General features: G+C 38.4%; 1 protein-coding gene across 7 annotated transcripts in view; it reads right to left on the bottom strand.

Moving 5' to 3' along the window:
- Positions 1-13,494: 13,494 nt before the first annotated feature.
- The window catches only part of khk (ketohexokinase), a 51,429-nt gene continuing 41,146 nt past the window's right edge, over positions 13,495-23,777 (bottom strand). For all 7 annotated transcript variants that reach the window (XM_051924622.1, XM_028797219.2, XM_028797215.2 and 4 more), the window contains 4 exons: positions 20,089-20,235; positions 18,781-18,869; positions 16,126-16,283; positions 13,495-13,937 (listed from right to left, as the gene is read on the bottom strand). In XM_051924622.1, coding sequence (XP_051780582.1) covers positions 13,852-13,937; positions 16,126-16,283; positions 18,781-18,869; positions 20,089-20,235 — 480 coding nt within the window. In that variant the 3' untranslated portion in view covers positions 13,495-13,851. The remainder of the gene's footprint in view (positions 13,938-16,125; positions 16,284-18,780; positions 18,870-20,088; positions 20,236-23,777) is intronic.

The raw sequence follows: 23,777 nt of genomic DNA, 5'->3' as shown, positions 1-23,777 counted from the left end.
CATAAACGTAATGTAATTGTCAATAAAAGCCTTTGAAACGTATGAAATGCTTGTATTTATACTTCAGTATACCATAGAAACATCTGACAAAAAGATCTAAAAACACTGAATCTGCAAATTTTGTGAAAACCAATACTTCCGTCATTCTCAAAACCTTTTGCCACAACTGTACACTTCTACTGGTAATAATGCTCTGTCTCATTTCATTTGGTAATTCCAATTTTTCATTGTCCTGCTGGAACACCCATGACCTCTGATGCAGACCCAGCTTTCTGACATTGGGCCCTACGTTGCGCCCCAATATCTTTTGATAGTCTTCAGATTTCATGATGCCTTGCACACAGTCAAAGCATTCAGTGCCAGAGGCAGCAAAACATCTTAGAACCTCCACCATGTTTGACTGTAGGTACTGTTTCTTCGTAGGCGTCATTCCGTTTTCTGTAAACAGTAAAATGATGAGCTTTACCAAAAACTCTACCTTGGTCTCATCTGTCCACAAGACGTTCGCCCAGAAGGATTTTGGCTTCCTCAAGTACATTTTGGCAAACTCCAGTCTGGCTTTTTTATGTTTCTGTGTCAGCAGTGGGGTCCTCCTGGCTCTCCTGCCATAGCGTTTCATTTTGCTCAGATTTCGACGGATAGTTCGAGCTGACACTGTTGCACCCTGATTCTGCAGAACAGCTTGAATATGTTTTGAAGTTGATTGGGGCTGTTTATCCACCGGACTATCCTTCGTTGCAGTCTTTTATCAATTTTTCTCTTCCGTCCACGTCCAGGGAGATTAGCTACAATGCCATGTGTTGTGAACTTCTTGATTATGTTGCACACAGTGAACAAAAGGAACATGAAGATCTCTGGAGATGGACTTGTTGCCGTGAGATTATGGATATTTTTCCACAATTTTTGTTCTCAAGTCCTCAGACAATTCTCTGCTCTTCTTTCTGTTCTCCATGCTTAGTGTGGCACACTCAGACACACAACAGAAAGGCTGAGTCAACTTTTCTCCATTTTAACTGGCTTCAGGTGTGATTGCTATATTGCCAGCACCTGTTTCTTGACACAGGTGAGTTCAAACAAGCTTCATATGCTTGAAATAAAACGATTTACCCACAATTTTGAAAGGGTGCCAATAATTTTGTCCGGCCCATTTTTGGAGTTCTATATGACATGATGTCAGATTTGGCTTTTTTTCTCTGTTTTTTTGTGTTGTTGCAATGCACATTAAGGAAATACACGTGTATACCAAAACATTTGTAATTGGAACAATTTTCTGGGAGAAATGGTGCATTTTCTGGGAAAATTCCAGGGGTGCCGATAATTTTGGCCATGACTGTTGTGGACTATGACCGGCAGCTTATCCCGGCCAATACCCCCAAGCCGCCAGGTGGAGCCCTCCCTGCAACGTGGAGATGTTACAGCAGGGCATCATGGACCTTGGAGTTTCCCTTCACAGCCCTGCTGGATACCATGGGGACCGCAAGGGGATGCTGCAGGGAGGCCCAGGGACTTCTATTTGCCTTATAACCCGGAAGTACTTCCCAGTCGAGGGGACAGAAGCAATGACGTACTTCCGGGTTGAAGAAAAGGAGTTTTTACCTGACCCAGAAGTGTTAACAGTCACATGGACTGAGGGACAGAAACACTTCCGGGTCAAGAAGTATAAAGGGACTATGGGTAACCCCAGCAGCCCGAGTCGGGAGTGGGAGTAGGACAAAGCTCCCAGGAGGAGAGTAAAGGCAGCTAAGGACTGAGAGATAAAGAAGTTCATTGTGGGGATTATTGCTGAGTGCTTTGTGTGGTGTTTGGGACTGAATCTCGTATATTATGGTGCTTAATAGACGTGTGAGTTTTATAAAGAGGTGGTTTCCAGGCAAGTCTAACACTGTACTTCAGAGTTTGTAGTAACACAGTCTGTTCCAACTCTGTTTTAAGTAAGCAACAAAAGTTGGGACACCTGTACAAATTGTTTGCTTCAACTTGCAATTTAATTTAACTGCTGCAGAACATCTGTAGCTTGTAGGCTATTAGTTGTTCCCTGAAGAAGGTCCATTTGTAATATTCTGATATTTCTTTTTTTCAGTTTTTGTAAACTCAGGCTTTAAATTGAAACCTCTGGCAGTTTACTGCTTACTTTTTCACCATTTTAGGTGATTCATTGCATTTCAAATGATTACATATGAAGTAAAATGTGAAAACCTGAGGTTCTAAAACTTTTGACAGGTAATGTACACATATTGATGACACCAGTTCAGGCACCATGAGGGAGCAAAAGAGAATATCCCCCAAAACCCCCCCCCCCCCCAACTTAAATGTCCCAAACCACAGTTTTGGACAAAAGAACTTCTGCCTCACGGTTGTACATTACGACACTGACACTTAATGCTAATTCACACTAAACTCAACACATTGACACATCTTAAGATCTCATTTGTCCTACTTCACATAGTGAAACACTACACGCAGGAAAAATAACAGCAGACTCTGCTAATACGTTGTCTAATATGTTTTAAGTGAGACAAGTTTACAGTTTAGCCAATGCTCTTCCTTGGGAAAATTTTGAAATTTCAAAACTCTGTACAGCATTCTCTGTTCGAGATATCACTAGTCAACTGGGTGTGATACCCTGGGTGCCTGCAGCCATGGGAATCTTCAGTGTCCTAGGACATCCATTGTCATAACAAGGATGGACTAGGGCAAGTGAGAATACAAGTTAATGGTGCAAAGTGTAAATATGTGTACTAATTTAAACAGTATAAAGTTAAACCGTGCCCAAAGTGCAGTGCTATTAAATGTCAATAAATAATCCATAACAGTGTAGTGAGGAAGTTAAAATCCAATAAATAAAGTCAATAATTAAAACCAAGGATAAAATCACAGTCAGAATCAAGGCTACCCTCTGGTTTCTCGTGCTGTCACTTTCTCTATCTCTTCATCTCCCCCAATTACACTTGAGGGGGAGCATGGCTGAGACAACAGTTATCACAGTCTTCAATGTGGCTTCCATTCCAGCCACCTCCTTTAGTATCTGGTGGGACACACAAGTTTGATTCCCACTTCCTGCCATCTTCCGTTGGTCTAGCAGGAACCCTGGAGCTCACAATCTTCCTTTTTCTGACCACTCAGCTAATATGATCTGCCTCTGCATCTCCATTCCTTTTGATGCACCATGGGCATTTCTGACCACTTTGCTTCCTCTGTTACACTGGCCCGAATGTCTAATCGTACTCTTCTCAACTCTATTTCCCACTATTTTTTCTTCTTCCAATCTTTGGACCTACTCATATCTTCTATGCATTTTATGAATGTAGGTGCTCTAAGCAAGCAATAATGATGGATAACTGTGCCAATTATGCTTACACACATGAACAAACAATTAGCCATTTTCCCCATTAAACACCCAATGGCTGCATGTCTTTTCCCCCGCACACATCCACACTCACAAAATCTGAGCCACACTATTCATAAAATCTTGCATGCACCGGATCCTCCATGGACTCCGGACAGGATTTTGCACACTGGGAGGAGAGTTATTTTAGGCAGACAAGCAGACAGATAAACAGACATGGAGACCCCAGTAGTTGCTTTTTGAACCAAAAAAAAAAAAAAAAAAGTGTTATGAATTATAACGTCTGTGGGAAAAAATTAGAAACCTTTCAAAAACACTTTGTCCAACATTTAAATATTTAATTAGATTAAATAAAGAATTTCCATAATCAACAAAACTACTTAAACTCCAAAAAAGGTACAAATTACATTTTTCAAAAGCAGAATAAAATTTTTAAAGTTCAAACAGAAAAAAAGCAAATCAAATCCAAAATCTACACAAGGGAAAAAAGCAATCAAACAAAAGACCAAGTTCAAAGTCAACTAAACTGAAAAACAACAAATCTAAAAACAACAGCCAGGTAAAAAAAAAAACAGGAAAACCACCATTTAAATTGTCAAAAGGATGACCAGACTTATAAACAAGGGGTTCACAAATGGGAGCCAAAGAACACTGTTACCAGAGTTAATACCACAGAAATGTGGCAGCAGGTGCCTTAAATAGGCCTCTTGTGTAATCTGACTGAACACCCAAGAGCACCAAGCAAGTAATTCTGAGGAAAAGGACTGGGTAAGAAAAAATGTAGACAGGGGTCAAATATGGATGTACGAGGTACAAAAATTACAAAAAAAATGTAAATGTTAACACTCACAAATTTGAATTAAGCGACATTTACTTAAAAGGACGAATTAGTCTGCAGTTAAAAGATACGTTACAATGAAAATCTGAAGCTACTATCACTGTCTGAATGGAAAAATTAGAACTGTTTGTCATGTATGGAAATGAAGTTATGTGCTTTTTATTTTTGCTTTGTAACGGCCGACCCCTTACCCAGCCGGCAACTACACCTCCAAGACCTGTGGCCTGGATAATTTACTGAGATGAATCTAAACTATTAAGCCGTACCTCTAACAAATTACACTTTTCCCCCACAATCGACGGTGTAAATATAAGTACACAAAAATCAGATGATGTAAAAAATAAACTGACTAAATGTATTAAATGAAACCACAAGACAAATGCAAAAATAGAAACATAAATATCCCTCCACCACATCAACAAAGAGACACCACCATATATAAATACAACAAAACACTCCCTTGCCCCTGTAACATAACACACAACACGAATAACAACAATGAATGATATACTGAATGATTATGAACTTGAGTCCGGTTATAAAAACTGTCCTGAATACGGATGACTGAACTAGTGGTAAATGAGTCGTTTGAATTTCCCGGCAATTGGAGCAACCTCACCATGATTCCTCGGCGTATGGTGGATGGCGAATCGACCCCGGGGTCTCAGCAGATGAAGGATGAAAGCAGTACGGCAAAATGAAAAACAAACTGGTACAAAGGCGCGATGTGGAAAACAGCAAGTAAGTTGATACATGGTTGAAAACGAATAGTCTCGTCTCGTCTCTTCTCTTCTCTCCTTTCTAATTACTTAAATAGTCCTTGTGACGGCTGTAATTGATTAATTAAGAACAGGTGTTTTCCAGGTTAGAGGCTGTGGTCTTCTTCCATCATCCGTCCCCGTTTCCTGATACACATACATAAACAGCAAACGGGACAATGGAAACAAGACGCACTCAGAACTGACATTTGACAACACTAACTATGTAGCCCCACTACAGCTTATTATTGAGTTATTATTTTTAATGCCTTTATGCAATTTTTATTGATTTCATATTTGGTTATATATTGGTGTACCGTCTCTATAAATACTAGGGGGCTCCGCCCCCTGCTCGCTTCGCTCGCCAACCCCTGGTGTTGGGAATGACAAAGAGCGTGATGTATGAATGAGATATAGAATAGTGTGACGGTGTAGATGATGCAAATAGAAAGCAAACAATAAAGTGTGTGGCACAGTGTAAAGGTTTATTTGAAAATTTCTTTGTACACGCCGTTTAAGTGTAAAAGGTAATTCCAGCTCAGAACTTGTAAGGTCATTTAAGATGGTTATTGTTGTGATCAGAGTCAAGTTTGTCAGAGCTTAGAAAGAGTTGTGTCTCTCCAGGAAGTAATGGAATGACTTGGGTATTTATGTTTTCCACATTAATATTTTTTGGACATAATATAGTGCGTTGTGTTAAAAGGGGCATTTGGTCTAATGAGATTGCTGTTCCAAATGTCTCTGTAACTAAGTCGTCGCAGATAAAGGCTTGAGGAATTGTAATAATATGTGGCTGAAGTCCATCTGTATTGGTGAGTGTACCATCTCTCAGTTGTAATAAGCAATTGTTATGATCTGGTTCTGGACATCGCATCTTTTTTACTAACTGTATCTTTTGAAAGCAATGCCAATTGTCTGCGTATTTTAAGGTGCACTGAACAATAGCTGAGTGCATGGCATCTGGAAGAATAGCTAATCACTGTCTAAAATCTCCTCCTCATAAAAGTACCTTTCCTCCAAATCGAATATTATTATTCATAAACGTTTGTAGAAGTTTATGAATGGTGTTGAGTAAGTGACTTCATGCCATTGAACATTCATCAATAAACAACATTTTTTCAAGACGGATGTCACGTGCAGTGCCACCGTTAATGTTCATAGTGGATACCGATTTGTAGGATCTAATGTAGTTGATAAAGATTTCACTTTCAGGTACATCATCAGTTATAAGCCTCTGTAGATATTCAGTATATGAATGTAAAGAAGGCAGTCTAATTTGACCCTTTTGACAACAACGTGTAAATGTATAACTTGTATTGCCAGTTGTTTCTTCAGGGAAGTGAACTGAATGACAATGATTGCAAATGACATTCATTAATCCGAATGAATTTTCCTGGTGTATGTTTTCCTTGTGTAGTTTGAGAGGCGCGTTGTTGCATGTGTAGTATTTGGGACGTGTTGTTTTGGAGCTGTAATCGATTTGCCTGTGCTGTGTGAGAAGCCCGTTGTAGCCTTCGCTGCCATTAACGTATGTCTGAGACGGGAGGTGTTTCGTTTTGAATCCGTGCCTGTTGTGATGCAGCACTTTGATTGATAGTTTGCGTAATGTGGATGTAGGATGTAGATTTGTGCATATTTGCGTTGTTGATTTGTTTCAGGGTGCACTGTTCCAATGCGATGCAGTATTTGTGCACATATGCGAAAGCAGTATGGGCCATTGCCTTTTGGTGGCCTGATATTTACTCCGGTATATGCAAAAGCAAATGAACTATTGTAGGATCTAATGCAGTTCATAAAGTTTTTACTTTTAGGTACATCGTTAGTTAGAAGCTTTAGTTGAGCTTTGCGTTTTTGGAGTCGAGACATTTTTTCTTTTAGAAATATGGATAAGTAATAAGGAGTATTGCACTCACTGTTAATATGGAGCCTTTTCTGCGGTTGAACGGTTAATAGTGCCTTATTGTAATGAGATCCACCTATGCTGCATAGCCGTCTATTTTGTTGTTTCTTTCGTGTTCGTGTGTTTGTTCCTGTTATCATTTCCTTTTCGTTTTGTACCCGTGACCGTGTATTCATGACTTGTTTCTTTCTCAGCATGCGAAATATGGATAAGTAATAAGAAGGATCGCAGTCACTGTTAATATGTTTCCTTTTCTGCAGTTGAACGGTTAATAGTGCTTTATTGTAAGGAGATCCACCAATGCTGACACCTATGCTGTCTAGTGTGAAGGTGTTGATGTTCACTTTAGAATATGTGGCTTTGGGTGTCACTTCTTATGGATGTGTGTGTGTGGGGGGGGGTGGGAGGGGGGGGGTGTGAGGATTGTTGTGGCGCGAGCGTCTTCTTTCTTTTTGTGTTCCTGTCTTGTTGAATCCCCCTCTTGGTGTGTGTCCCGTCCGGTGCCTGTAGGGGGGGGGTGCCTTGCTGTTGTGCGCGACCCTTTTTTTTTTTTTTTTTTTTATGTCTAGTTTCGTGTGCAATGTGTTTCGTGCTTTGCTTGCGTTTGAATACTTTTTTTTGTGCCTTTTCCTTTTTTCGGTGCTCTTTGCGCCTCATTTCTCCATTTTTCCTGTGCTCACTCCTTTTTTCTGTGGTCTTGTCCGCCTCTCTCACCCTCTTTTGTCCGCCTTTCTCGGCTCCTCAGCCGACTCTCGCGGACTCTTTTTGCGCCTGCGCAGTACGTCTTTTTGCAGCTACGGCCCATTGCCGGATGTGCCTGCGTCCATCATCCGGTTTAGCATTCTCGGTTAGTAATATGGATAAATGTGAGTATGTTCCATGGGTGGAACCCCAAGAGACAGGACCATCTGTCAATCTCTGTTTGGGAACTGCCCACCAGCCTTATACAGGTGATAAAGACAGGTGGATCAAGTGGAGTGTGGAAGGAAGATTCAAGTTAGAATAGGAATTGCTTTTTCCAAAAAGTATGAGATTGGGAATGGGTCTCCACTTGGAAATGGGTGTAGTCCTTCTTTTCAATGTATTGATTAATGACATTTTTTCATCTGTTGAATCAGACATTGATAAGTCATCATTTGCCAAAAGAGGAAGAAACATTGAATACATAGCCAGGAACATTCAGGCTGCTATAAACAAGGTTAAGGACTGGGGATATTATTGGAGATTCAAATTCTCATTAGGAAAGACTCAGGTAGTTTGCTTTTATTGAGAAAATTTGTAAGCCTAAAATTTGACTGAAGTTATACGGTGTGTCTATTCTACAAGAACTGCATGTACAATTTCTGGGTATGTGGATGGACTCAAAGCTAACTTCAAAGGTTCTTATTGATAAAATGGTGGAAAGGCCTTAAATCTTCTTAAGTGTTTAGCTGGTTTTGATTGAGAGGGCAAAATGTAAGTCTCTCAAGCAAATTTATATTGAATTAATAAGATCAGTGTTTGATTATGGACGTGTTGCTTATGGGTCAGAAAAACAAATGGGTCAGAAATACCCAGAAAACATGGATTATTTTTATAGCTTCAGGAACGCCTGAGAAAATGCAAATAATAATTATAACACTTATTTACTCCAGCCAAATTGAACTTAATAATATTATTATTAATAATAATGCTTAATATCAATAATAATAACTAATATTGATAGTAATAACTAATACTAAGAATTAAGGGTCGCTTGGTCCAGGGATTATCTGGGCAACATCAGGAACAATGCAGCACTCTCTCATTAATACTGAGCTAATTTAGGGATGTCAATGAACCAAACATGCATTCTTTTGTTATTTGGAAAGAAACTGGAGTTCTCACAATAATAAACATCCATCCATCCATCCATCCATCCCTTTTCCAACCCGCTGAATCCGAACACAGGGTCACGGGGGTCTGCTGGAGCCAATCCCAGCCAACATAGGGCACAAGGCAGGGAACCAATCCTGGGCAGGGTGCCAATCCACCGCAGGACCCGCACAAAAACCCACACACCAAGCACACACTAGGGACAATTTAGAATCACCAATCCACCTAACCTGCATGTCTTTGGACTGTGGGAGGAAACTGGAGCGCCCGGAGGAAACCCACGCAGACACGGGGAGAACATGCAAACTCCACGCAGGGAGGACCCGGGAAGCGAACCCGGGTCAATAATAAACATGTTGACTCAAAGCAAATTTGCAAATACCACACAGAAAGTGACCAAACCAGGAACTGATCTTGGGTCCTTGGAACCGTAAAGCAGCAGCACCAACCACTGTGCCACAAGTCACACACTGGGTCACACACTGAAGATTAAAGCAGTTTTTTAGAATACAGGGTTCCTGGAGTTTGAAATAAACTGTCGTTATGTTGGTTCAGCAGAAGACTTAATAACTGACACTGGATAAAAAATAACTTAATGGAGAGATGATTTCTCCACACTTATAAGTTTTACATTTGATTTTTAATGTCCTGATCGCAGGCCTTATGATAAATCACAGTGATGTGGAACAGGTTCTGCAAAAAAGAGGTACAGTGCAGCATTTAAAAGTCAAGTATGAAGTTAGACTTTTAAATATACATGCTTTAATAGTGAGAAGAAAGCAAAAGAAGTATATGCTGAATGCAGCTAACATGTCCCTGAAAAGCAACTTCTTTTACTGTATACAGTATGGCTAAATTTCACAATGATGAAAAAAAGACTGGGGTTTTTTCACATTAACATTTTTGTATTCAGCATACTGAGGTTGAAAGTGGACTTTATGGAATTCCTCAGTTATCATGTGATGGAATTTAATAAGACCTCTAACATATTGCACTGTCCGATACTGCAAGTCAAAGGTAATACTGTTCAGCTGAAGAAACATATCTTGCCATTGTTAAAGTAAATTAAACAACAGTCACAAGACCATGTCTAGTTAACTCTGAATTACCTGACATATTGTGGATCTTCAAGAAGGCTAACGTGCAACAGTAAGATCTATTTTGCAATTAAATGATATGATCAGCAAATGGAATTGGATACTTTTTGATCATCATAGCTTCTACTGAATGTCACTTTAGGCTCCTTCCTGAATTTAATACAAGAACATAGCTGATATTGAAATTCTTTTTTGGAAAAGTTTTATGCATACTGGTTTAGTTTTCTTGTAAGTTGTACAGATTCGGTCATCGCTGAATAATGTCAGATGATGACATCCATCTGTTTTGAACACACTCACACAGTCCAATTCTCTGTCTCAGTGAGGTGATGTCTAAATCTCTTTTCAGAAAAGCCATTAAGAGCTTATCACAGAAAAACAAAAAATCACTTTATATACAGTATGTGAATATTAAATACTTAATTTTTTTAAAGAAAGTTACCAGCATGTGCTGACCAAAACTTGGAGGTCAATAATGGTGTCAACAATAGAAAGGAGAATCAGACAAGAAAGAAATAAGTGAGTTAAACAATATCCAAGATTAATACTGAGGACAAGTAGCATACCTACAGTACCTGCATGAGTGACAGGATGGCTAACTTGGCTGCCTTATAATCTGTAAAGTCCCGCCCAGCCACTGCGTTTACACTTGGTGCTCCAGTTTACCCTCTCATCCCCTGGCTGTGCTTGTGATGGTCCTCAGTGAGTGTCACAATGTGTGTGTTTGTATCTTAAGATACATTGGGATCACAATGTCCTAAAATCCTGAAATGGAACTGGGGTAACAAAATGGACAGATGTATGATATATTGCAATAAAGTTTATAGTGTGTCACAATAACCAGACATAAGAGTCGTGAAAAGGTTTGGGGCAGCCACCTGTATAATTTGGTTTCCTGGCTGCAAAGTTGCGTTCAATACAAATAGCACTGATGTGCACAAAACCGAGTCCAAAACAGAGCTGAGGGAACAGGGAAAAGGTGGAGACTTTTAAAGAGGAAGACAGGAAGTGAAGTCAAAGGGGTCGGGTTCATGAAGGTCTTCTGTCATTGGTGCGAGCCCAGACGTGACATCACAGGGGCCGGAGACGGCAAGGTCTCCTTCCATTGGCTCGGTCCCGGAAGTGACGTCAAGAGGACCAGGTGGGATCTCCCGTGAATGGTCTGCAGGCAAGGGAGAAAAAGAGTCAGTGCACTCTGCCACATCCCAGTATGTCTCAGAACTGCCCTTACTCAAGCCCTTTAGCTGCCTCCCATGCGCACGTGTGTGACAAGTGAAAGAGTGTTGCATTATGCAAACATTACTTATTTCTTACACATAGATGCCAGCTACTTGTATCAGCTAAGTGAAGAGAATATTTCCACCATATTTCCCATGAGATAGGCCATATCACAAAGTTTAGTTTTGTGAAACATAGAATAACTAATTATAGCTTTTTTTTTCTTTTCTATTCAGTTACAAGAAGTGCACTTATATTTGAGGTAGGATCATGGAGGCTACAGCAGGGAAACGGCCTGCAGTAGCATGGAGGCACGCCAAAGATGAAGTGTTGCAGGTGGTTCAATTTGGTTCAAGGAGGCCTGTCACCCATTTTGAACCGTCAAGCCCTTGCACATACAACATCCTGGCGTTACTTAGAGAGGATGACCAATTAAGTCTGCATGTGTCATGGCAATGTTAGCAGCCAGAAATTAGTAATCATAGTATGTAGTCTCATTTATTCTTTTCATAAATATGTTACACTTATGTACAGCCTGGAACTGCCATAGGATATTCTCTATTAGCTGTTGAAGCAACCATTGCACAACCAACCATGAATTCCAAATACTAGGGAAGTAATGCATTCTTTCACCATACCTAAGCTGCCCAATCTGCTCTAGTGGCATAACCACCATAGTGTCTTTAGTTTAAGGTATCCCTGTTATGACCAAAAGTGATAATGGAGCACACTTTCCTCTCTGGTAGTGTTTTTCTTTAAGGAATCCTCATGAAATCAATTATAGACTGCAATCGTAGAGCTTTCTGACACTCTTAAACATAATGGTTCTTCAATGGTTCTTTACTAGATTGAGTGATTCCTTGTATAACCTTTACAATTTAATTCTATGCAGGGTTCTGTACACATTAAATTGGTCCTTCAGAAATCTCTAATGTATACTAGGTTAACTAGCAGGATACTAACAGAACAGGAAAAACTGAACTTTGTGTTATTGTGTTCAGCAAGAGTTCTTTAACAATCAGGAACTCATTCATATTTCACAAATCTGTTGTCATCTATGCATGGTTATTTATTGAACCTGTTATGGACCTAAGTAAAGATTCTTTCTGAAACCTTGTGTGGATGGGTCTTTTGGGAACCAAAAATGGTTCCCCTATGGCACGGGTGTCAAACTCCAGTCCTGGAGGGCCGCAGTGGCTGCAGGTTTTCATTCTAACCATCTTCTTAATTAGTGACCAGTTTTTGCTGCTAATTAACTTCTTTTGCTTTAATTTTAATTAACTTGACTTGTTTCTTTTTCCTTAATTAGCAGGCAAATAATAGTGAAACACAAAACAAGCTGCTCACCTGTACCCATCACACAATATCTGAAAATAAAGAAAGGTGAAGGCCTCACTAAGACTGAACTCTCAGGTCACCAAAACATTGTGATGGTGTTCTTAGAAAAAACAGAAAAATCAGCAGTTTTGGAAATGTCTGCTGTGGCAGAATAAGAGCAGCAACAAGGCATGGAATTAAATAACGACTTTAATTAACAGCAAGAATTGGTTTCTCATTAAAAGATTGGTTGGAGTGAAATTGGTTGGAGTTTGAAGCCCCAATTTAGCTGGTCATCTGTCAGCTCATTTCATGTCTCATTTCTGTTTGGCTGTCATTTAATGACTGCGGTGGGTTGGTTCCTGCCTTGTGCCCTGTGTTGGCTGGGATTGGCTCCAGCAGACCCCCGTGACCCTGTGTTCGGATTCAGCGGGTTGGAAAATGGATGGATGGAAAATTAGTTAATTAGGAGTGAAAACGGGTCACTGATTAGGAAAAGGGTTAGAATGAAAACCTGCAGCCACTGCAGCCCAACAGGCCTGGAGTTCGACACCCCTGCCCTATGGAATCACTTGGAAGAACCACTTTGGCACCTTTATTTTTAAGAGTGTGCTGCCAGGACTGATATTAAAGTGAGTTTTCCTCTTAATCCATTTGCATTTGTTTCATGATGGTGCTTCTTAGTTAATTTGAATGGTGTCTTCTTAATAAAGGCAAATAATGAAACCTAGCCCTGTTTGATTATTTTACTTTCAAAGTGTTTGACTTGTGAATAAAATATGAAATTGGTCAATAAAAATAATGAATTTTAGTAGCTATTACTCCCTCTGCCCAAAGGAATCTCACTACAGCACATTGTTCAACAATGGTACAATCCCACAGTGGAGTGCCCAAGTTCATTTGCCCTTGGCTTCAAATGATGACTAATGGCAGAGCACTGTGCATGTTTGACCTACCCATATGACATTACGAACGTGTTGTATTGCATCTGCTTCTATCCACTGCAATTACTGTATCATTTTCAAATTGCTTTTTAGTTTATCCTCGCATTTACCAAGTGGCTAAATGAAGAATCACTCGCCTGTTTTGCTTTTATCTTTACACCAGAAATAAAAAACATTCTTTTTGAAAGCAACAGACACTCAGTTAAAACACAATACATACAATTTAGCTTTTTTCAAATTAAATAAAATTTATTGAGCTATTTTTCTTTAAATTAAAATAATTTAGCATACAACCATGAATGCAGATGACTCCTGCAGCTGGAGACATGCTTGAAACATGAAATTTCTTCTGTTAATGTATGAAACTAGTAAAGCATATATATTTTCAAATACCCGAACTTTAAAATTACATGAATTGCAATTAAAAGTGATAAAAAATATAAGGTAGTGCCTATTTGTATTAGCAAATCAAAAATGATACAAATGTGGCAAAACATATAAGACCACCACGCTCTTTCTTTATAGTGTTGGAAATATTGCTCCATTTACTCATTCTTAGTTCAGGAAGAACTTCTTTACTTAAACAATGCCATCATATCCATGTAATCCACACTTCTTTCCAGCAGTTTTACAGCCGAAGGTTAATGCTTCTTGAAGACTTTTCCCTGTAAACATATGGAAATATACCATACTAAGTAATTCTGATTACTTTCCACTTTTGTATTATGCTTACTATTTTTAAATACTGCAATTGAATAACTATTTTGTGGAAAAAAATACAAGCCAAACCAGCCCTGGACCTTACAATATACCTGCATTTTGTAATAAAATCTGAAAAGTATTTTCCCTGACTTGGTTAGAAGGAATTGAACTGTGATGATATCTGGTGTCTTGAAATCTTTTGGCATTGGAGCAAGGAATCTGTCCACCTCTAAGTTTTCACTGAAGCTACATATCTCCAAACCATTTTATGAAGGACATGTGGGCACATGTTTAGTTGGGGTATCCTCCTTGTATTCCTCCAGAATATTGCAGTTATTCACCATTTCACATAAGACTAAAAATTCTATATTCTGCAGCCATTACTCCAGTGCTTTAATGGCAAACTCTCTTAGCTCACCATTAATTAGTCATGTTTAAATGATAATTAGTTAAGAGAGGAGTTGCAAGGTGTTGGAATTCCTAAAGTTCAATTATGGATTCAAATGTGACCAAAATGAAACTTTCTCAAGAAACATTAGTCTATTGTTGTTTTGTGAAATAAATGTTATTCCATGTGACAAATTGCCAGAAAACTCGAGATTTTTTACAAAGGTGTCCACTATTGTCTTGTACCATGAATAAGTAAGGTGTATAGAAAATCCAAGAAAGTTTCACAAGGGGGATTAAATTAGTCCTCTAACCCGAGCCCCTCAAAATTCATCAGTGGTATTTATATGAATTGGTAGTAGACAAGGATGAACACAACAAAGAAGAAAGTGTAGTATAGATGTCACTGTAACAAGGAATAAATTATTTATATTTTTATTTTATTAATTTTCATTGTAATCATTCCATACAAACAGATCAATTTATAACCCAACAAATTTGAAGACTAATCAAACCCCACCCCTGAGAAGGAGAGCTTAGCTAAAGGAAAATTGCTTAAGGCTTTTTAATAAGGCAACATTAAACAAAAAAAAGGGAGAAGTAAATATCTATGTAAATAAGAGATGGAGAAGGGAGTTAAATGCGGTAATAATTATTTCTCTTATTCTAAAATAATATTGATTAAATCCTGCCATGTTTTGAAAAAATTTTGTACAGATCCTCTAACTGAAAATTTGATTTTTTCCAATTTCAAATAATATAAAACATCGGTTTCCCACTGACTTAAAAGAGGAGAATTAGGATTCTTCCAATTTAACAAAATAAGTCTGCATGCCAAAAGTGTAGTGAATGTAATCACCATTTGCTTGTCCTTCTCCAATTCAAGTCCATCTGGAAGAACACCGAACACAGCTGTTAATGGGTTAGGAGGGATTGTGATACCAAGGCTGTCTGAGAGGCACTTAAAAATTTTTGTCCAAAATAAATAAATGGCTTTAATTATTAACAGATTTCTTCAAGCATATGACTAACATCTTTTTTTAAAGGTTTGAAGAATCAAAAAGTCACAATTGTTAGTCTTTCAACCAAACTGTACTTTGATTTTTAGCAATTTGCTCAAATCTGCAACTGCCTCTTTTATGTCTTGACATGCTATTTTTTAAGAGTAACATAAACAAATATTTTTATGTAGATATTTAATTTTTTGCCAAAATTAAACATATCAGAGACTGACAAATGATAATGTAAATGTTATTGTAAACAGGCATAACTGCAAATGCTTTCAAGTGCTTAATTCATTATTTCAGTGTTATCTGTGTTTAAATAAGAACATTTATTTTTATAGCACATTTTCATGCAAATGATGTAGCTCAAAGTGCTTTACAAGATGAAGAAAAAAAAATAAAAATAAAAAATAAGATTAGGCAATACGAAGTAACAAAGAATAAAGTAAGGTATGAGGGCCAGGAGAACAGAAAAAACAAAGGCCAGAGGCCTGGAGAAAAAAAAAATCTGCAGGGGCTCCGAGGCCACGAGACCACCCAGTCCCCCCAATAAGATGCCTGCAGCAATTAAAGAAAACTTCTTAAGTACACAAGTGCAAGGCTAGTTTACTAAACCAATATTGAACTGAATAATTTAAACATTTGTTTTACAATTAGAAAAATACATTAAGGCCTTACACAGAACTAATAAAACAACTAAAACTCTACATATAAAAAACAAAAATAGGCAGAAGAATTAAAATAAATATTCTCATCTTACCATTGGATAAAGCAAAAATAACTGAGGCATTGAAAGTATCCCCTGCTCCCAGGGTGTCCACTATTTTTTCTGGGGGGAAGGCATCTGAATGAACTATCTTATTATCAGAGCATAGTCCATCGGCCCCTTTCTCTGCCCAGGCACATATCAGAATTGCTCTGCAAAATTACAGCTTATTATTACTAATTTGCATTAAGACTTTATGATTTTGGAAAACAAAGCAAGTATTTGCACTTTTATTTCTAAAAAAGACAAAATACACTAAATCAAATTTTAGTTTTGATGTACAATCAAAGTTGTTAAAAGGGGTAAGAATTCCTAAAAAAATTCTCTGTTTCTTACTACACTTTCCTCACAATGCCTATCAGAATATATTTGAACCCTTTCTATTTTTGGTTTATAATTTTACTGAATACCTAAAATCCTTCAATTACATTACTAAAGGTCTGCACTAAAAAGTTACTATGAGAAAGGTGCTAAATAAAACTATCATATTGATCTTTTCCCTAAACGGTCCTTTCAAATCATTGTCATGTATGTGTGTTTGTGTATCACCCTCCAGGCTCATCTAAAATAGGTAATACCACCCTGGGCCAAGAGGGGGGCTCGCGTTATCATTCTTATCTTCTTTTTCCTCCAGACCCCAGCGAGGGCAATTGATTCCTTCCTTTCTGGTACCCTGGCTTTAAATCCCAATAGTGCTAGAGAGAGACAGTTAATTTTGACTCGACTGAGATGAAGGATGGAGTTCCGTGTTCCTTAGAATTGTTGCCAGAATGGCTTGAATTAATTTGTTTACAGTTATTTGTAATGGAGGTGCACACAGTGGCCCTATTTGTTTCATTTTGGGACCTAAATTAAATGGGGATGATTGGCTTGACGACTTCACTGCAAGGATTATTCTCATCAAGACAAAGCTGGCAACACTGTGAGGATTATGTTTTTGATTTCTTCAGTGCCTTGAATACCATTCAGCCACCCCTGATGAGGGATAAGATGAGAGATATGCAAGTGTATGACAGCACGGTGTCCGGGATAATGGACTATCTGTCTGGTAGACCGCAGTTTGTGAGACTCAATGACTGTGTCTCTGATATGAATGTGAGCAACACCTGAGCCTCACAAGGAACAGCCCTGTTTCCTTTTTCACTTTATACACCTCAGAAAATAAATATAACACCAGGGCATGTCTCCTGTAGAAATTCTAAATTGATTCTGTATTTATGGGGTGTATCGATAAGGGGGATAAGACAGAGTATAGGAGTCAGGTACAGAACTTTGTTTCTTGGTGCAGATAGAATTGTCTGCAACTTAACATCAGCAAAGCCAAGGAACTGGATCTACACCCAGACACTATTCAGGGAGTGGATGTAGAGGCAATGCACTCTAAAAAGTACAAGGGAGTCCACATCAATGACATGCTAGACTAGTCTCATAACACAGAGGAACTATGTAAGAAAGGGCAGAGCAAACTCTTTTTTCTTAGGTGGCTGTGTTCCTTTATTGTGGGTTGTTTTGTCCTTCACATCTTTCATTACTCTGTGATGGCCAATGTTAATTTTCTATGCTATGGTGTGCTGAACTGGTAACATCACTTTAAGAGATGGCCACTGCATCAACAAACTAATTAAAAGGGCAGGCTCCATTATGGGATGCACTCTGGACACCCTGGAGTTAGTATCAAAACAAAACTGAGTGCCATAACAAACAATGCTGCATATCCTCTCTCTGACACACTAATACTGAGGACTCATTCAGCTGAAGTGTGTCAAGAAATGCTACTGGGGCTCCATTACACCAACAGAAATATCACTGCATAATGCCTCTCTCTTACTGTTTCTTTCTTTTCAGTTTTCTTTCTTTTTGATCATTCTGATGATTATTCTGATCATTGTGTGTGAGTGTGTATTTATTTATTTGTGCTTCTGTAAAAAGACTATCTATCTATCTATCTATCTATCTATCTATCTATCTATCTATCTATCTATCTATCTATCTATCTATCTATCTATCTATCTATCTATCTATCTATCTATCTATCTATCAATCAATCATTAGGTAAAACAGCATTATTCATAATTTAAACAGATAATACTGAGATACAGTAGATTGATCAAAATAGTTGAATTCTATTTGATCTTTGTAATCAGTACCAGTAAATATTTCTTACAGCCAAATAATACAACTGTGAAATATACACTATGGCAGTACTACTAGATAAATAAAGCAATTTAAAATGAAATTAAAGTTTATTTTTGGTTGGGTTTTATTTCCATATTAGTACATTTAAATAAACCTGATTAAGAAACATTACAAAAATTAATTACAATGTACATAAAAAACTCGAAGGAAACTTTATTTGCTGAAAAGAAAAAGACCATTCAGTTACTGAACCACCACAGTATTGTTTCAAAGTTTACAGAACTGATAGGATTTAAGTTTTACAAGTAGAAAAAATAATGTACATCTGAAGTTTTTCTAGGGGCTTTGTATATTAAGTATTTCACAGGTAATATCAGATGATTAAAGTTTGCAGACAATGTATGACATTGTGTTAAGATACCTTTAAGGAATCATTACACATATTATTCAGTACAATCATAGTTCAATTAAATATGTCATCAGTATTGAGAAAAAAATTATTTTTCCTCTTACCCCTTTTTCACTTTACTGTATAAGCCCTTTAGCGCTTCAGATGCAGAATTGAACCCAAACTTTTGAGCCACGTCCTTACTAACAAAAACCTGAAAAAAATTAAAACAGCAACTTCATTTTTAAAATTAAATACATTTTCTGTGGTTCTGTTGTGGTGTTTTAGTATTGTACTAAGCTGTGCCTGTAATATTCAATAAGATGTAACTTGACTAGGCATGGTGACTGACTGTATTCATTTTTTCTACTACCTGTAATAACTATGGTATGAACAAGGTGGCAACATATATAAAATCATGAAAAAAACAATAAGGAAATACATAAATATTTATGTCTTTGTTTATATAAGTGTGCATTATTTATTTCTGTGTACTTTTGAATCATTATTATCTACTTTTAATTTGTTTCTTTGACATCTTGTAAAGCATTTTGAATTACATCCTTTGCATGAAAATGTGTTATAAAACAATTGTCATTGGTATTGTTGTTGATGATGAGGGGATGGCAACAAACTGAAGTGGGTGTAAATGACTTATAAAATAACATGACCACAATTTATTTTGCATTTATAAAATATAACAAACCTGCTGAGGAAAAACACTAATTGCTAGTCAGGTGCCCATTACACATCAGATTGACAAAAGGCCAACCTACATTTCTAGAGATTCTGTTACTGCTTGTCAACATCTACTAGTAGCACATCACTACCAAAGACTCCAGTAGAGAGTGCTGCAAGACAAGTAGTACTATATTATGTGTGACTACAACTGAAAATCCCCAAAATAACACTGCAGCAGACTGTCTTTTGGGACTGTATATGATTATATCTTTATAAAAACTGTTTTCATTTAAATCCTAAACAAAGAAATGCATAATTTATATATGAAAGCTTCACTAGTCACTAAATGACAAACTAAAATCTTCTCTGCATCCAAAAAACATACCTCCATCAGTACAGATTGCACATTAGACACATTATCAGACATCTCTACCCTTAGTTTGGATATAACAATGCCATCTCCATGTAGGATTAACAGACAGACTTGTCTGCTTTTCTCTAGTTAAGCTGTACTGAGAAAGCAGTTGAGAAATGAGTAGTTGCTGATAGCATGCTTATGAATCAGTTAGCAAGAAAAAAACTTTCAAAAACAACACATTTGACTCTTTACCTCTAAACCATCAAAACTGATAGCTGTCTAAACCATTAGAAACACTGCTTACAAAGCTTCAGAAATGTTATACATGAATGCTGCCTATTATTCTATGTTGAATGATGATTGGAAAAAAAAATAAAACATAAGGTAAACATACCACATCGCCATAAGAAAAAAGTTGATACAAGTCATCCCTTGTTTTCTCAATTTCCACAGATACAGAAATTTTTTGACCAGCTGCCACCAAGTCATTATACTGTTCTATTCTTTTTATCATCTTCACTTGCTCATCTGAATTTCTTGCCTGCAAAAGAAACACCTTAAACATTATTTTATTTACATTTCACCGCTGAATTAATTTTAGTGAACTGTTAATGAAATATCATGAAAGACGGAAAACGGTTATTCGCTCTGCAATGGAAAATACAATGCAATATTTAAATATTTAACAGCATGGTGTTACACTTTAAAGAATATTTGCATTTGAGCCTGTAGTATTCATAATATTGTTATTATACATATGGCTGAGAATAGGCAGGGGGCTAAGTATACTGTATTATGCCCATACTTGGGTCATCATAATTATGTAACTGTTTTATGTTTTTAAACAAATATTCTGATTCAAATTTGTAATATGTTGCATCCATCCATCCATCCATTGTCCAACCCGCTGAATCCGAACACAGGGTCACGGGGGTCTGCTGGAGCCAATCCCAGCCAACACAGGGCACAAGGCAGGAAACAATCCTGGGCAGGGTGCCAACCCACCGCAGGACACACACAAACACACCCACACACCAAGCACACACTAGGGCCAATTTAGAATCGCCAATCCACCTAACCTGCATGTCTTTGGAATGTGGGAGGAAACCGGAGCGCCCGGAGGAAACCCACGCAGACACGGGGAGAACATGCAAACTCCACGCAGGGAGGACCTGGGAATCGAACCCAGGTCCCCAGATCTCCCAACTGCGAGGCAGCAGCGCTACCCACTGCGCCACCGTGCCGCCCTAATATGTTGCAATTAATGTTTTTCTTTTTATTTAACTGAAGTAAAAACTTGACATTACATCCTTTGTAAGGGTAATCTGGGTAGCGACACTCTTATGGATCAATAAGACCACAACCATCACTGCAAAGGTTCAATTAAGATCCTATGTGCTGTAGCATCAAAAGGTTATTTAGAAAGACAGCCAATCTGGACCCCTACAGTACACCTACATGGTGACAGGAATCTGCAGGATGTTGCAACTAGGAGGAGTCCTGCCTATATGACACAAATAACTGAAATGTTATCCAGGACCCTGGAAGTGCTTATGTGGGAAGTAGCATGGGCCACATCTTAAAAGATATTGCTTCCCTTTGTTCAGTTAACTTGGAGTTGGGAGGTGGCAGTTGCACAAAGACTAAATTAACAAAGCAAGCCTAGTGATAAGAAGAGGAAAGCATATGGTAGCTGGTAAGTGGACCTTTCACTCCATGGGGCATTCAGGGAAATCCTTTATTAGTTAAGCTCTGAAGGCTTAGGCATTTGTTGTTTACCTTCTTTTTGCACCCCATTGGCCTTACCTGTAATTATGACTTTATTTTTCTGTTAATGAATGCATCCTAGACTTGGTGCACTTTGTTATGACAATGTACATCCCCATCTGTATATTGTTTACATTTACGTACTTATAAGATGGGTCCTTATACAGGTAGTAGGGTTGGCAACTAATTAATAAGGTTAGAATATTTTTTTTATTTTTTTACATTGTTTGAAAAGCACCTTATATATTTCTTGAAATTCTAACAGCTATTAATGAGTGTTACACATGTGTGTCATAGGGTCACTTTCTGGGCTGGTCAAGTAAGCACTACCACCCCAGGAAACCAGGGGGCACAACCTCTGACTCTTTTGTCACCCACAGCTCTGAGATGATGCCCACTGAGGGCAACTGACTGCACCTCTTCCAGTGTAAGAGCTAGGCTACGGACCTCCGACCCTGAAGCCTGGCCTCTTTCTAGAGCAGGCATGTCAAACACGCGGCCCGCAACAGAAATCTGTGCGGCCCGCATGACAGATCCTAGTTAGCACTGAACTTGTACAAAATGATTACTATCGTTTGTGATTGAATCGTTCTGCATCTTCGGTGTTACTTATTGACTTTTCTTACTTCTGCCTTCTGACAAAAGCGCGTTTTCCCATGGCATTACGGTACTGGAAACGTCATCTGCTAGTATAGCCATGAGCCTTGACCAAAGTTAATGAGCCGCAGCGTCACAACTGAAGTGCTAGGCTGCAGCAGGGTTGGCCTTAGGCATGTGCAAACTGTGCACCTGCACAGTGCCGCCAAATCCCAGGGGCCGCCACGCCAATATATATTGAATATAAAACATAAAGAGAAAATAACGACACAGCTGACGGCAATGTGGCCGAAAAACATTCTGTTTCTTGTTAATTAGTACGCTGTATTTACTAATGTCGCTAGAGTCGGAGCAGTAAGCTATATGTAGTATTATAATGTTTTGCTGTAATGAGAATATCATGGGCCGCCACTTGGTTTTCAAGTTACAGACACGTGTAGGCCTATATAGAAGCATGTCATGAGCACGAGGCGGCTATGCAGTGTCCGCAACGGATGTGGCCATCCGCCGTGCATAAGATACCGTATTGACATTGCCAGGCGAAGGGGCCACCGATTCTTTCTTTGCCCAGGGCCGCCACGATCCTAGAGCCACCCCTGCTAAGGCTACACTACTGACTGGGCTGCTGAGACTGGCCACTGGGCAGAACTGACCATCACGAGTAGTAATAGCCCGCATATTTTCACGTTTTTTTTGCTCTAGTTTCATTTAATTTTGTGCTAGTATTGTAACGAACAGTTAGTGCAGACTACAGCTGAAGATCTGAAGTGGACGCGAGAAGTTGGTGAGTTGTTTATTAACATATTTTTGTGATTTTGAGTTTGTAAAATTATTGTAGGTCAGGTGGCTTTTTGCATATCGGCTTATTTTACAATATAAACTTTGAAGTAAACTTAGTAAAGTAAAATTAGATTTTTGGAGGATTGGTTTTCCAACTTGAATTACTGAGCAATGAATTCAGTGAGCATTTTCGTGATTTCAGTTCACACAAACAGGGCATTGCACTGTTCTCTTACAACGTTGAGAATGCGCCTGAGAGTATCCAAATGGAATTGATTGAAGTGCAGTCAGATTCTATTCTGAAGGCAAAATACAACGAAGTTGGTGTGCCAGGCTTGTATGCTTACCTGCCACCCTCGTATGTGCAGATCCATAAGTTGGCATCGAAAGTACTGTCAATGTTCGGAAGCACTTACCTTTGTGAGCAATTGTTTTTGTTAATGAAAGCTACCAAAACCCCACATCGCTCAAGACTTACCGTCGAGCACCTTTCATCCCTCATAAAAGTTGCAGCTGCACAAGATTTCAAGCCTGATATTGACGAACTGGTTACTAACAAGAGATGCCAAGTGTTGGGACAAAAGAAATAAATCTCACACTGTAAGGCTCCTATATAAGCAATGAATATAATATAATGAATATCAATCATCAAGACACTATATAAAAGCAGTTGGGATTGTCCTTCCGTCCCGTAAGTGCAAAGCATAGCGGTATTCCGCTTATCACAGACTTACTACTTGCGGCTTGAGGTACGAAGCGACGTGATGTGAGCAGAGTTCTGGTGCTCCCATCGTTCCCTTGCTTTTGTGCACAATGCGCTGGAAAAATAGACAAAATTATGTCTCTGGAAATAATTAATGTTGATGGAGTACAAATCACTGCATAGTAAATATCAGGGGAGATGGTGCTTGCTTATTCTCATCTATAGCTTATTTAGTG

This window comes from Erpetoichthys calabaricus, chromosome 3, assembly GCF_900747795.2.
Source record: "Erpetoichthys calabaricus chromosome 3, fErpCal1.3, whole genome shotgun sequence".
NCBI lineage: Eukaryota > Metazoa > Chordata > Cladistia > Polypteriformes > Polypteridae > Erpetoichthys > Erpetoichthys calabaricus.
Note: the sequence above shows the minus strand (reverse complement) of the source record. Positions and strands in the feature narration are given on the sequence as shown.